Source organism: Salvelinus fontinalis, chromosome 27 (assembly GCF_029448725.1).
Source record: "Salvelinus fontinalis isolate EN_2023a chromosome 27, ASM2944872v1, whole genome shotgun sequence".
NCBI lineage: Eukaryota > Metazoa > Chordata > Actinopteri > Salmoniformes > Salmonidae > Salvelinus > Salvelinus fontinalis.
Genome location: NC_074691.1, coordinates 6,984,971 through 7,000,219, shown reverse-complemented (window position 1 = coordinate 7,000,219; position 15,249 = coordinate 6,984,971). Strand labels below are relative to the sequence as shown.

At 42.3% G+C, this 15,249-nt stretch overlaps 2 protein-coding genes across 2 annotated transcripts in view; one reads left to right on the top strand and one right to left on the bottom strand.

Moving 5' to 3' along the window:
- LOC129824935 (serine/threonine-protein kinase D3-like) overlaps nt 1–9,740 on the bottom strand; it is a 55,192-nt gene extending 45,452 nt beyond the window's left edge. The window contains exons 1-2 of the mRNA XM_055884506.1: nt 9,473–9,740; nt 8,226–9,043 (exon numbers count right to left, since the gene is read on the bottom strand). Of these exons, the coding sequence (XP_055740481.1) occupies nt 8,226–8,528 (303 nt within the window). The 5' untranslated portion in view covers nt 8,529–9,043; nt 9,473–9,740. The remainder of the gene's footprint in view (nt 1–8,225; nt 9,044–9,472) is intronic.
- Nucleotides 9,741–13,119: 3,379 nt separating this feature from the next.
- LOC129824932 (connector enhancer of kinase suppressor of ras 3-like) overlaps nt 13,120–15,249 on the top strand; it is a 40,877-nt gene continuing 38,747 nt past the window's right edge. The window contains exon 1 of the mRNA XM_055884505.1: nt 13,120–13,366. Coding sequence (XP_055740480.1) covers nt 13,315–13,366 — 52 coding nt within the window. The 5' untranslated portion in view covers nt 13,120–13,314. The remainder of the gene's footprint in view (nt 13,367–15,249) is intronic.

Genomic DNA, 15,249 nt, shown 5'->3' with positions numbered 1-15,249 from the left:
AAGCCAGACTACAGTTTGCAACTGCACATGGGGACAAAGATCATACTTTTTGGAGAAATGTCCTCTGGTCTGATGAAACAAAAATAGAACTGTTTGGCCATAATGACCATCGTTATGTTTGGAGGAAAAAGGGGGAGGCTTGCAAGCCAAAGAACACCATCTCAACCGTGAAGCATGGGGGTGGCAGCATCATGTTGTGGGGGTCCTTTGCTGCAGGAGGGACTGCTGCACTTCACAAAATAGATGGCATCATGAGGGAGGAAAATTATGTGGATATATTGAAGCAACATCACAAGACATCAGTCAGGAAGTTAAAGCTTGGTCGCAAATGGGTCCTCCAAATGGAAATTGACCCAAAGCATACTTCCAAAGTTGTGGCAAAATGGCTTAAGGACAACAAAGTCAAGATATTGGAGTGGCCATCACAAAGCCCTGACCTCAATCCCATAGAACATTTGTGGGCAGAACTGAAAAAGCGTGTGCGAGCAATGAGGCCTACAAACCTGACTCAGTTACACCAGCTCTGTCAGGAGGAATTGGCCAGAATTCACCCAACTTATTGTGGGAAGCTTGTGGAAGGCTACCCAAAACGTTTGACCCAAGTTAAACAATTTAATGGAAATGCTACCAAATACTAATTGAGTGTATGTAAACTTCTGACCCACTGGGAATTTGATGAAATAAATAAAAGCTGAAATAAATCATTCTCTCTACTATTATTCTGACATTTCAAATTCTTAAAATAAAGTGGTGATAATCACTGACCTAAGACAGGGACTTTTTACTCTGATTAAATGTCAGAAGTTGTGAAAAACTGCGTATAAAAGTATTTGGCTAAGGTGTATGTAAACTTCCGACTTCAACTGTATATCCCACAGCAGTACCTCAGGGTCTGTGTTAGTTAAAGACAGATAAATTCCACCTCTATCCAATAACGAAGGGGGATGCCAGACAGGCAGGTCAGTGCGCGCTGAGCTGAGGAAAGGAGTGCAGAGTTGGCCAGAGGGCTGGACTCACTGGCAATATTTAACCACATGTCACCCTATACCCCTATTGTCTCTGGTCAAAAGTAGTGCACTGAAAAGATAATAGTGTGCCATTTGGGACGCAAAGTCACTAAATAGTTGCCTGTCACTAAACCCATGAATGAAAGATTGCACGCGCCCAATCCACACCGTTCACACCATGTAACAGCCAATGGTGGTAGGCAGAGGTCCCCACAATACATACATACATGGATGTCATTTGTCTCCTTTCTAGAAATACTATTGGGGCGAAGGATGAGCTCAGTAAAAAAGGAAGTGGTCTTTGCAGACAGGAACTGAAAATATAATGTTCACATGGAGCAATTCTTTTAGTTTATTGTGGAAGACAGAATATTTCCAAAAGAATAATTCACAGATAACAAAAACAACTAAGAGGAAGATCATACACAGTGTAGACTTCATGAGAGTAGAAGATGGCTTTATTCCCATTGGTTTACGTTTCATTGAATTAGTTCCATTAAGTGTGGATATCACCAGTATTTTATCTGGAAATCCATCAGTAACACTTTATTTGGATAGTCTGTTGAGCAACTATAGATGGACTATCTACAGACTATCAGTAACATTACAACTAACTATCTACTAACCCTAACGCTTACCCTAACCCTAAGCGTAACCTTTCCCCTTACCATTATTCTAAAACTAACCCTAACCCTAACTCTAACCGTAATCTTAACAAGCAGTTGCTTGATAGTATGGCCATCTGAAGAGCAGATCTGGACCAAATAAAGTGTGTCCAAAAACTCACTGACATTTTAGAAAGCACTTTACGTACCTCATTACTTTCTTGTGGCCCTTTTACGTAACTTCGATGACACATATACAGAACTTCAAAATGTCACAACTCCAGTACCGCCACAATTAATTTAGCCTGTGTCCCAAATGTCACCCTAGTCTCTATATAGTGCACTACCTTTGGGCATGGTCTGTCGGGTAATAAAGGGGAATAGGGTGCCATTTGGGACACTCCCTCAGATGTCCAAACCAGAGATCCCACAGCCGGCCTTACCATATCACACACGGTTCACATGACATAGTCTGAATAGGGATTTCAGACGAGTTCCAAGCCCCTTAGCAGTTTCCTCCATAAAACAGGTCACCCCCTTCCCTATATACAGATGTATGATCTTAATTTGATCACCCTGTTGCAGGAAAACCTTCCTGCAATGCAGCCAATTTAAAATGTGTTTTGTATCTGAGGTTTAAAAAGACATCGAACATTTGTAAGACTTGATTTTCCCCTTGTGAAAAATGTATCAACCCCTACAAAAACTATCCATGAATTATAATCCACATAATAATCCACATTTCCAGTTGCTTCAGGATTATATTCCTGCTGTAACAAACTGGCTCAAGTTAAGATGCTACAGCTGTAGTGCACTACTTTTAACCAGAGCTCTGGTCAAAAGTAGTGCACCCTATAGGTAATAGGGTACCATTTGGGATTGCAACCAGGCCAGGGACGTTAAGCAAGGCCCAAGGTTCATACAGCGATCGAAGCCCTTAAAGCTGAACACATTCCACAGGAATTATGACAACGACCCTTGCCTGTCCAATAAAGAGGGAGTATGTCAACATTGTCGGACGTAGCTCTGTTAGCGTGGCTAACGCTTAACCTTCCTGGACGTTCGCAGGTCGCACTAACGCATTGAACTAGAGCTAGAACGGTCAGAGAATCCCACCAAGCACAATCCTCCATTCTGCGGTACATTCTAAGTAACAGGAACGAACATCACAAAGACTGACCAATGAAAACCCACTCAACTGATTTCACCAAATCCCCGCAGGGCTCTATATTTACTGTATTGCCTCTGAACAAGGCAGTTGGCCCACTGTTCCTAGGCCGTCATTGAAAATAAGAATTTGTTCTTAACTGACTTGCCTAGTTAAATAAAGGTTAAAAATAAATAAAAAAATATCATGATTTGTAGAGAATATAAAATAATAGTGCCTCTGCCAGTATTAGGCCTGGTTTATTAATAAAAAGGGCAATCATAAAAGTTTATAGAAATCATTAGGAACCATGCAATGGTACTAAACAAAATAATCAAAGAAAGGTAATTCCATTGTAATTCTTATTCTCCAACATACAAGGAGCAGCAGCATCACCAAAGAATTAAAACTGGCTCAAATAATACAAGCTCAGTCGCAACCAGAGTCATCACAATCAGCTGCCATTTGCACTTATCTAATCTTGATAATACGCCCTAAGAGACACATGTTATTCTCTATGGGCCATCCCTGAATTGAATATGGCCTGCAAGGTGAAATGTCTCTCTCTTTCCCTCTCTCTCTCTCCCTCCTGCCCTCTCTCTCGCACTTTCTCTCCACCCCACTCTCTCTCCCTCTCTCTCTCATCTTTGCTCTTCAATCCACCTATTCCCTATATAACGCACTACTTTTTACCAGAGCCTATTGAAAAGGTGGTATTCATAAGAGAGAGAAGGAGCTCGGTCATGTTCCTACTATGACATCACACCATCAGACGCATCAGTTACAGGACTAGTGAGAAGTTGGGGTAGAGAGAACTTCATCAAGGAAGTATAAACCAGGATCTGATGTAGGATTTTAATTTGAGACAGTTTGCTACAGCAGGGAAATAATCCTGCAGAAACAGGAAATGTGAATTATTATGTGGATTATAATGTAGGGGTTGATACATTTTTTTGTTTGGGCAAATCAAGTCTGTCATTTTAAAGTTAGAAGCCTTTTTACACCGTAAGTTGTGCAGGAAAATTCTCGGCAACAAAAGGGTGATCAAATTAAGATCCTACATCTGTAGTTAATCATTGTTCTCTCTGCTGTTCCAGTCTTGTCCTGTGCACTGGCTGAAACAAATGATTAGCCTATGGTACTTTGAGCAGGAATCACACACTCCACCAACACGGCACAGCTCCACATGCAGGAGTGGGGGAGGGGGTGGGTGGCCAGTCATTCATACACCAACAGCATAGTTCCATGGCTCCAGTCACCTTGACATGTCATTCATGTCACACAGTGCATGTAGTCGAATAACGGCCATAATAACAACGCCGAAATTATGGAAGTTACTTAGTATATAACATATTAACAACTCATGTCATAAGTTTAAAAAAATAATAAAGCTTTGTCCAAAGACTTGCTGGACTTCCACTATACAATAATCAGGTGTAGGAAGAGCTCATTGAGCATTTGATAACTAAGAACACAAAAAGACACCGTTGGTGACCATTCTTATTGCATTCATTGGCAACGAGCCATATCTCCAGGACCAATTTAACTGTCTCACGCTAAACAAGACTCGCGGGCTGACACTCTACAAGCCCTTGTGCTTAATGGGGGCTGCGCAAAAAGACCCTCGAATAATATCGCCATAGCCATTAGCCATTGGTTTTCAGTACTGACGAAAATGATGATGAAGGATGACGACCTCTGAACCGTAGAAATAGAATGATGCAACGAGGTGAATCATTACAGTTCTAGTTCATTCTAATTCTTTAGTTCGAACACTGGGTTAAGCGTTTGCGAGACAGACCGATCTTTTTATTAGCGCAAAGTGCATTTGTTCGGACATTAAGGAATAGGTCAGCAATCTGCAATTCAGTTCCTTTTGCTCAATTGCACTTCGTAGTAAGCCGATCTAAAACGCCGTTATACATTAATGAAACATAGAAATCAGTGGTAAACGCTGTAAGCAGATTATTTCCCCCTCGTTCTGAGTAAGTCGCTCTATTTCATGCTCCTTATATACTGTAGCATTTGAATGGCTGATAGAGAAATTGAATGGCACAGAATCGGATTTACTTCTCCCCCACTCTTGCAACAATCGTCAACTGACTTAACAGTTGTAGCCCCAAGGAAATTCCACAACACACGACTCTCTGGCAACGTGGGTACAAATCCTGCCACAGCCCTTCTCACCGGTCGCCCCCCCCCCCCCCCCTCTAAATTCGGACAAAATACAAAATCAATAAAATACATAAGGTCTTTTTTTAACACACTACCATCTCTCTGTCTGCGGCCTGCGTCGTACATCAACCTGCTGCTGTGTTGTGTGACAGGACAGGGAGGCCCGGGGGTGACTACGGAGCCGAGCAGGGCAGGCAGAGGCGGCCCTGGGCAGTATGGCGGCTTGCAGGGGAGGGGAACTTCCCCACTGGCTTCCTGGACCCCCCAGGGACAGTCCCTGTTCCCCTCCACCCCTCCTACAGGATCACAAATATTACATGGCCTGACCTACAGTAAATATAGTCCCGGAGTTTCAATACTCCCACACTGGGGTTGCGTCACAAATGGCGCCCTATTCAGTACTTTTGACCAGGGCCCATCGGGCTCGTATTCTCTGAAAGTGAAGTGGTGAGAGAGTCTATAAGCATCTCTTTCTGGCATGAACCACCATCATTAATGTGATGTAGTTGTATTGTTGAACCAGATAATATGGATAGTGGATATACACTCCCCTATGTATTTATTTGGACAGTGAAGGTACAACTTTACATTTGGCTCTATACTCCAGCATTTTGGACATGAGATCAAATGTTTTATACGAGGCGATTTGAGGGCTTTTTCGTTTAAAAAAATGAACGTTTAGTCCACCCATTTGGTCCCATATTCCTAGCACGCAATGACTAAATCAGGTTTGTGACTTCAGTTGCAGTTTGTTTTGGTTGTGTTTCGGATTGTGTCGTGCCCTATAGAAATGAATGGTGAATAACTTTTATTGTAAATAAGTATAGAATTAGTTTCTGAACACGTCTACATTAATGTGGATGCTACTACCATGATTACGGATAACATGAATTGTGAATAATGATGTAATGATGAGTGAGAAAGTTACAGAGGCATACATATCATATGCTAACCTCTATTATTTATAACGGTGAGAGGTTAGCACTTTGGAAGTTTGGTACTTTTTACCCCTTTTTCATGATATCCAATTGGTAGTTATAGTCTTGTTTCATCACATACGGATTCAGGTTAGCCATGCGTCCCCCGAAACACGACCCTGCCAAGCCGCACTGCTTCTTGACACACTGCTCGCTTAACCCGGAAGCCAGTCGCACCAATGTGTCAGAGGAAACACCGTACAACTGGTGACCGTGTCAGCGTGCATGCTCCCGGCCCGCCACAAGGAGTCGCTAGAGCGCGATGGGACAAGGACATCCCGGCCGGCAAAACCCTCCCCTAACCCGGACGTCGCTGGGCCAATTGTGCACCGCCTCATGGGTCTCCCTGTATCGCGGCCGACTGCGACACAGCCCGGGATCGAACCCGGGTCTGTAGTGATGCCTCTAGCACTGCGATGCATTCCCTTAGACCGCTGCGCCACTCGGGAGGCCTTGAGGCTAGCGTGTTTTGGGGAGAGGATCTTTGTGCATCTGTGAACTTTCTCACTCTGTCATTATTCACGATTCATGCATTATTATCCGTAACCATGGTAGCACCCACCTGAATGTAGAAGTGTTCAGAAACACTCTATTCTTATTTACTCATGCCTTCTATGCTAGATGTAAGGGTCCTGTTTAGCGCACGATTGGAGGCCAAGCAACCTCACTGTCCACTCTTTCATCATATCCATGCAGTTATATGATACATACTGTGTGTTGAGATTGAGGAAGAGAAGAAATGTGATGTTGCACTACTATGGATCACGTTATGTTACAACGCTTTCCTTTGGCTTCCCTTGTCAAATCTAACACGGCCAGTGCAAAACAGAAAATAAATGAGAGTGAGTTTAGCTGCATGTATTTCAGTTGTGTCATTGCTGTCGCGTCGGTCAACCATCATCATAAGAATAGGTTGTTTTCCTGCCCTTACTCAAGAACCATACAAGACGAAACGTGTTTTACCTTACTCTGTGTAATTGTTACACAAAGACAAACTGCGAATGGGATGTGTGATAAGGTCATCTACAGTGAGCTCCAAAAGTATTGGGACAATGACCATTTTTGTTGTTTTCGGATCTGTACTCCAGTATTTTGGATTTGAAATGATACAATGACTATGGCGGTAAGCTGCAGAAGACTGTCAGCTTTAATATACGGGTGATTTCATCCATATCGGGCGAACCGTTTAGAAATGACACCACTTTTTGTACATCGTCCCCCCATTTTACGGGACCAAAAGTATTGGGACAAATTCACTTAAATGTAGCTTACGGGAAAAAGTGAATATGTTGTCGAGTAATGTAGTGTACTCTGGTGTGCATACCACGTCTTTCGTTTTTCATAGCCTACCACAGTATTCCAATGTATTGCAAAGGCAGGAGGGATAAACTGCCTCTCAGCTAAACAACCACTGGAGGCATCTATTGTGTGCAAAACACAAGTGTCACATTCATAGCACAAACTTAAACACAAGATAACACATGTGAAAACCACAACTATATACTGTTGCTCTGTTTTCATTGTTTTTCTCCCACACTGGTGCTCATTTTACAATATAAACTGGGTGGTTCGAGCCCTGAATGCTGATTGGCTGACAGCTGTGTTATATCAGACCGTATACCATGGGTAGGTCAAAACATGTATTTTTACTGCTCTAATTACATTGGTAACCAGTTTATAATAGCAATAAGGCACCTCAGGGGGTTGTGGTATATGGCCAATATACCACGGCTAAGGGCTGTGTCCAGGCACTCCGTGTTGCGTCATGCTTAAGAAAAGCCCTTAGCCGTGGCTATATACCACACCTCCTCGGGCCTTACTGCTTAAACATAATGCCACACTTCATGGTATAATAATACAACACATGTTTACGGTCTACAAAACAGTAATTACCACAAAAACAGTGCAAATGTGAGCCGTGAAACCCTTAGAAACCAACAAGATCTTTCAAAACATTCCGTTTATAATATGTCATCAGTAACACTATAGCCTAGACCATGGCTCTCCAACCCTGTTCCTGGAGAGCCACCCTTCTGTAGGTTTTCAATGCAACCCCGGTTGTAGCCTACCTGATTCCGTTTATCAACCAGCTAATTATTAGAATCTTGTGCGCTAGATTAGGGTTGGAGTGAAAACCTACAGGACGGTAGCTCTCCAGGAACAGGGTTGGAGAGCCCTTGTCTAGAGTGTAGACTACAAAGCAATGAAGTATGACATGAAATGAAGTGCATGTCTTCATGCATACCCACAACACATCATGAGGAGGACTGCTATTGTACACTATTGCCCAGAAATGATTAGAGACAGTATTTACCTTTTGATCCACTATGGAACATACGAGCTCCTTCACCGCAGCTAGCCCGGACAGATCGCTGGCATCCAAGTTCACCGTTTCCCTGGTGAGTCCGATCTGGAGGAGAAAAGACACCCCGTGGAAAGAGCACTGGGAGTTGGTGGGGCTCGGGGCGCTGAGACTCCCATTTGACAGCCGACCGTAGAGTGTTGCCGGCGGGCTTGGAGACGGCGAGGGAGTCGGTGGGGCCACTGGGTGGGGGGCCACAGAGAGGGGGAAAAGTCTAGGTAAGGGTGGAAGGGACGAACTGCTGCAGGCAGACATTGGCTAGCTTATGTCTCCTTGACGGATTCTTGACGGGGTAAAGACGCAAAGTTGAGCGACATGTATTATTTAGAAAAGCAGATCTCAAGTTCTTTTCAACGCCATCGGGTATGTTGAAGCATCTTGGTCATCTTGTTTAGGATATCCAGTCGGTTGAATAAGTAATAGATCATAGTGAACACAACCCCTATAGAAAAAAACAATTAGGCCTACTCTGAAGTGTAACTTGCGCCCTGTACACGTTGCCTCTTCGACAGCTCACATGAGATCCATAACAGTAAGTCATGTTTTAACGAAAGCCTGTTGATTCGTTCCCACATTCTCAGACCTACACACCATTCTGAGCACAAGTGTATTTGGAGAAAAAAATCGAGCTGCCAAAACTCCAAAAGCCCCCAACCATTGGAGAATGTTCAGCAACAGCCAGTTCTTATGGTGAGAAGAAGAAACGGGCACAGAGCAGCTCTCGTCAGTTGCTCCTTGTAGCAGAACGTTTGTCATTCCCCAGAAATTACCTGGCAACAAAAAAAGCAAACGATGAAAGTAGGTAGGCTAATGGAGACACTCCTGTCGGGTCAACGCGTCAGATTATCATTGCTCATTGAATAGCCAACAGTTACTGTAAATGAATAGTCTGCGAAACAGCTTGTGCTATACACAATCATTTAATAAAAGCTTTTAAAGGGTAATAATAATATTGTAATGACAACAATAGAATAACAGTATTATTAGTGGTATTATTATGATCCCTTGTTGTGCCTTTGCATAAGGAATTTCAACTAGCCTAACACATCTGGAACCAAGAGACACATCTGGATATGTGCTCTCATTAGGATGGGAGAAGTAAAACATGTTCATGCAATTGCTTGTAACTGTTATGCTATGCTTGATATTGTTCACTATAGCCTAACTTCCCCCATAAAGCCTTTAGGCGTGTACATTACCTTTTCGAAAACGGCGGTTTTCGCTCTCTGGAGGTTAAACATTTGTTTTATTTCCAATCTTCCAAGAAGTTCGAACGCTTGAACTGTGAATTCGCGAAGGCAGAGCGTGCCTCCAAACTCTTATATTTTGGCATTGAGTGCGAAGCCCGAGTATTTTGCCAACTATCCGTTACTTTCCTCTCAAAACTTTTTCCCGTAGCCAGATCGCAACCAGTTCATGCGTATCCTATTATCGAACCATAGTAACTCCCGTCGCCGCCCATTCGGTAACAACAGAACACAGGACTTTCTGGGACTAGAAGTTCTAGTTTTTGTTCCACCCGCCAGCTGTTGATGGTGCAGCTAGACAAGAAGAACGACATTACCCGACAGGCTTTGGGTGTGTGACGCCCTTGAAGTATAAGCTATTTCCTCAGCTATTTATCCCGTTATTTGTCTCAAAACTCTATGATGGCTGTAGTATCTGCGACCTCTAACGGTGCAAATGAAAACTCCTTGCTACATTGTTGTCCTGTTACCATAACAGCGTCCCTCTTACTGCTGCAGTAGCAAGGTGACAAGGTCTCACTCAGCTAGGTGTTGGAACACAGTCTCAGAATACAATGTCAATAATATAGTAGGCTATTGTTATTTAGTCTACATGTATCCTTGGCACGTAGAGACAGTACTTTGCATTCATTGCATTTCATTACAAGGCAGAAAAATATTGGCCCATGTGTGTCCCAAATTGCACCCTATTCACTTTGAGTTGCACTACTTCTGACCAGGGCCCATGGGGCTCTCATCAAAGGTAGTGCACTATATAGGGAATAGGGTGCCAATTGGGATGCATTAAATATCTGCCATCTAAAACAACATCACTTCTTCTTCCAGAAGTAGAGGTTGTTGAAGGAGTAGACGGAGACAGATCATTCAAATGGGCTATTACTCCTAAGGACAGGAAGCAGACCTACTTCCTCCAAGCTGGCACCATATCAGAACAGCAGGGATGGATGGAGGCTATATGTGAAGCACAGCTGAGCTCCAGGGACCATGCTACTAATGCATGTGTTGTGCACATAGACCTATTGGATTGTACATAGATTGTTTTACACCGTTATACTCATGTAGGCCTACTGGACTGTGGCAATGTGTGATTTTTGTTTGTGAAAGTTTTGCCAAAAGGAGGCATGGCATTAGTATTATAAGCTTGTAAGTAATTTTAGGCTTGTGTTTGCTTAAGTCATGCCCTCAGTCTTTAATATCATCAGTGCTGCTGAAACAACTTGAATTGGGTTTTTCACTATTCTTCTTTTCACATTACATCCACCTGTTATCATTATTTGCTTTCAGTTTAATTCCATTCTTTAGAGAGCAATAATACCCTACGAGACATGGGTAGGACTCTACTTTGGCAGGATTCGTGCATTTCATGCTACAAGAAAGGAACCCAGTAGCCTATGTAATCCTTTGTTCTTCGACTCTGCAGTAGAACCATTTCCTGTGCTACGTGCATAAAACATATTGTCTCCGACCTCAACCCCCTATATCTCCATCTGTATACATTTACACAGCGGTGCCACTGGACCTGGCCAGAATGTATTGTAAATATTGACAGTTAGTTGCCATGGCACTGTATAATTCCCTTTCACAGGAATCCTGATACTAAAGGATTGGCCTAATGGTCCATAGATATGTGTGTGTGTGTGTGTGTGTGTGTGTGTGTGTGTGTGTGTGTGTGTGTGTGTGTGTGTGTGTGTGTGTGTGTGTGTGTGTGTGTGTGTGTGTGTGTGTGGAAATACCTCAGGAAACACAGTAGTTGGAGGTTAACGATTAAACAAAGGAAAGAGAAGGCCGAGCAGACTGAGATGGTTAAACATAATGGAACTGAATCTGAGTGTGTGTCGAAATACAAAATACAGGTCAGCGCCAAACCTCAGGTTCAGCTCGAAAATGAAGGAAGATCCTCTCTCCGTGGATGTTCCTCTTAGTCAAGTTCTCCTCTACCTTGGTGCCAGACCCAGACCACCCTCTGAGAGGCATTGACTGCATCCCAATTGACATCCTATTCCCTACTTTTGAACAAAGACCTATGGGCCCTGGTAAAAAAACAAACAGTGCGCTATACAGGGAATAGGGTGCCATTTGGGACGTAACCTTGATTACGCAGGTTACACACACTCATGCGAACATGCTCACAGAGAGGGAGAGGGAGAAAGAGTGTTTTAGACCTAAGCTCCATCGTCAGCAGAAAAATAAGTTGACTGTCAAGACAAATGTGTTATTTTTAACAGCAAGTGTTGAAATGCAACTGTTTTCTAGGACACACAGAACTCTATGTCAGACATCCAGTTCAATACTCAGGCTGAGGCTGCTTACAAAATGGCACCCTATTCCCTATATAGTGCATGACTTTTGCCCAGGTCCTTAGGGCTCTGGTCAAAAGTCATGCACTATACGGGGAATAGGGTGCCATTTAGGATGCCTCCAGTGTCTCTGCCAGCTTATGTCAAGCCTTGCTTGAGCCAGTGCTCACAGCACAGCAGAACAAGAATGCATCAGTCAGGATTTCTGAACACAGGACATCTAGAGATAACACTGCAGGTGTGAACAGTTCAGCACTGAAAGAAACAGGCGTTTACGAAGGCATTGATGGAGATTGTATATTGTGGAGGCGCATCAAGTCAAGGGCCAAAATAAAAACCCTTTGTTACATCGCCAGTTTATTATTCTGCACGCGCATATACAGTACAAAATGTACTTGTTTTGTTTATTCAAGAAATTCTTTATTTCTTGAGTTGGTGTATTGGGGGAGTTAGCATTGAATTCCCTGTAAGGGTTCTCAAACTGCTGAAGTCAAGTGATTAGTATGTCTAGTTAATACAGTAGCAAAAAAGAACCTCTCCCCTGGTGTCAGAAGATGGCAGTCTTTCCTTAAAGAAACAATTACTTCTCATGACGTTCAACAAGTTGTGGATTGTATTGGCAGACAAATGTAAAGGCTACAATGTTTATAGATATTATAGCCTGTCATTTATCCCGTCTCCGACATGGATAAACGACCTCAGGAAAAAATGTCATTGTGAATTGATTAGATTCAATTGAACATAACACCCACACACACAAAACAATTGTTTGGTAGTTGTTCATTTACACTCTTGTCATCATAACATTCTTCTCATAACCCATGTAACCCGAAACGTCCCCTTAAAACCCGTACAAGTCCCATATCACTGTTCCCATGGGACACTTTGGGGACCTTTAATTGTCATAGCAGGCAACACCCAACGTATGAATAGACTCACACTTTGAGACTTAGACAGGATGAGGGGTCTAATTAGATACCACCAGATCCAAATGTAGTGTGTGAATTTGAAGTGTGATACATTGAAGAAAACATTTAGCACATTGTCTATAAAGAAGAAAGAAGAAAGTCTATATTTTATTATTTTCACAAAAACCTGTTGAGTAATAAATTCAAAAGTTTTCACAACCATATTTTATATTTGCCTCCAATATAATGTATCATATTAAATAGCCTATGCATTAATAAAGCTCACTTGCTAGCAGTAACGGTTTTGGTTGAGTAGTGGTTGATGACCCGCACTGAAATCTGATACTCCCGCCCCTAACTTCTCTCATGTTTGCGACACTGCACTGTAAACTTGTTGTTTTCCCACATGCGATCAGTCGGTGCTGGGGGCTGTAGCGGGAGCAGAGTGCTAGGACTATTTCCATGCAATGTCGTTGTAGTTACATGTCTATTACTATGTCGAATGACTGATTTATCATCAAAGCTAGCTTAAAAGACAAAGACTTACTGAAAAAGACGGTTACATTTTTGCAGGCATAATTTCAAAGAAATGGATCCCATAAGGAAGTGGACCCCTAAACAAGTTGTCGATTGGATGAGAGGTGAGTTGCGAGCCTTGCTAATTATAACAAACTGTTCCCAATCATAGTATAATAATGTCTGTGTAGCCTAATTTATTTATGAATCTCCTGTTTAACTTCATATATATTTCGTTGTTATAGCCTAGTTAATTGCCTGTTTGAAAACAACTTTATGGTTTAATGTTTAGAATGAAGAATTTAAACGAGGTTTAAAGCTAGAATCCTTAATTGCTATATGCATTTTTTTGACTTATAAATTAATTATGTATACCCATTGATTTTTGAAGAATATAACTTATAATTGTCCCATGAGCTTCGTTCAATTGTCATACCCTATCAGAACACAAAATATAAGTTTGTTTTACACAAATGTCTGTAAACAACGAAAACGAAAACAAACACTGTACAGCCTCGAAACATGGTTAAAATATACATTTGATATCATGGATGGTCAGTCCATGCATCCGTAGCTCTGTCTATGAATTTGAGAGTGGTTACATTTCTACAGTCCCATCCCTTAGCTTTTTAGCAAAACCGGGGCAGAGCAAAACCGGGGCATGGATGCGGCGCTGATATTTTTTCAATGAAGGATTCTAGCTTTAACTTTGATTGCTTTTAGTAACCAACACCTTTCAATTGTGTTTTGAGAACGTTGATTGAATAACTGTTATACATGTCCACAAAAGTTACAGTTGAGTGTCGGTGTCTCTTATAAGTGGCTGTTGCGTTGAAACGTTGTAACAAGCAAGTGTTACATTTACATTTACATTTAAGTCATTTAGCAGACGCTCTTATCCAGAGCGACTTACAAATTGGTGCATTCACCTAATGACATCCAGTGGAACAGCCACTTTACAATAGTGCATCTACATCTTTTAAGGGGGGGGGGGGGGGCAGAAGGATTGCTTTATCCTATCCTAGGTATTCCTTGAAGAGGTGGGGTTTCAGGTGTCTCCGGAAGGTGGTGATTGACTCCGCTGTCCTGGCGTCGTGTTATATTGCTTTTTGTAGGGGAGACATTAAGTATAATCTTTAAATCCATAGAAAATTTGATTTGATGAGAGGAAATTGTGTGCCAAATGGGAGGAGTGTTTATTTATGTTTACTTTAAAGTACACGTGCGCACTGAACAGAGCTCGTTTAGGTATAGGTCGGTAGGCTACTAGGAACTCTCTATTTTTTGTTGTTGAGAACCAAAGCGCAACTGTCCTCTTGTATGATTCCACAAATACAGTACTTTTATCTAAAACAGCACATTCCTTCTCGCTTTTACGCTTTACAAAACCCATGTCACACACTTAGCTCCTTTGAATAGTGCCAAAATATAACCATGGCAGTGTGTTTCAAAAGGTGTTGTGAACCCCGACTCCTGTCCTGTCTGTCATATATGACAAAAGAAATGCCTCAACTTCCCAATGCATCACCATGCAGAGTTGATTCTATTGTAGACTGCACACTTTTCCATTCTGATAGAGATCATTAAACTTATGGTGGCAGGGGGACATCTCGGTGTGAAAGTCAGAGACACACTTCTATTGCCTTGGATATAACTCAGGCTGATTATATTCATTCCAATGGAAATACATGCTGTGGGAAAAATGCCCTCAAGTGTAATCCCAGCAACACTGAACCAGGGAAAGCCTTGCTTATTCCCTTACGGTAAAAACAGTATTGGTTATAAACTATGGGATTGCGATAGACGTGACAGCATCTATCACCTTGCTTATTTCATTACAATATAAGCCTACTGTAGTTATGGGATTATGTTTGAGATGAGACAGCATCTGATCTGTAGAATTTCTACATGGACAAACAAATGGCACCCCATTCCCTGTATAGTCCCCTACTTTTGACCAGAGTCCCGTGGAGCTCTACTTTTGACCAGAGTCCCGTGGAGCTCTACT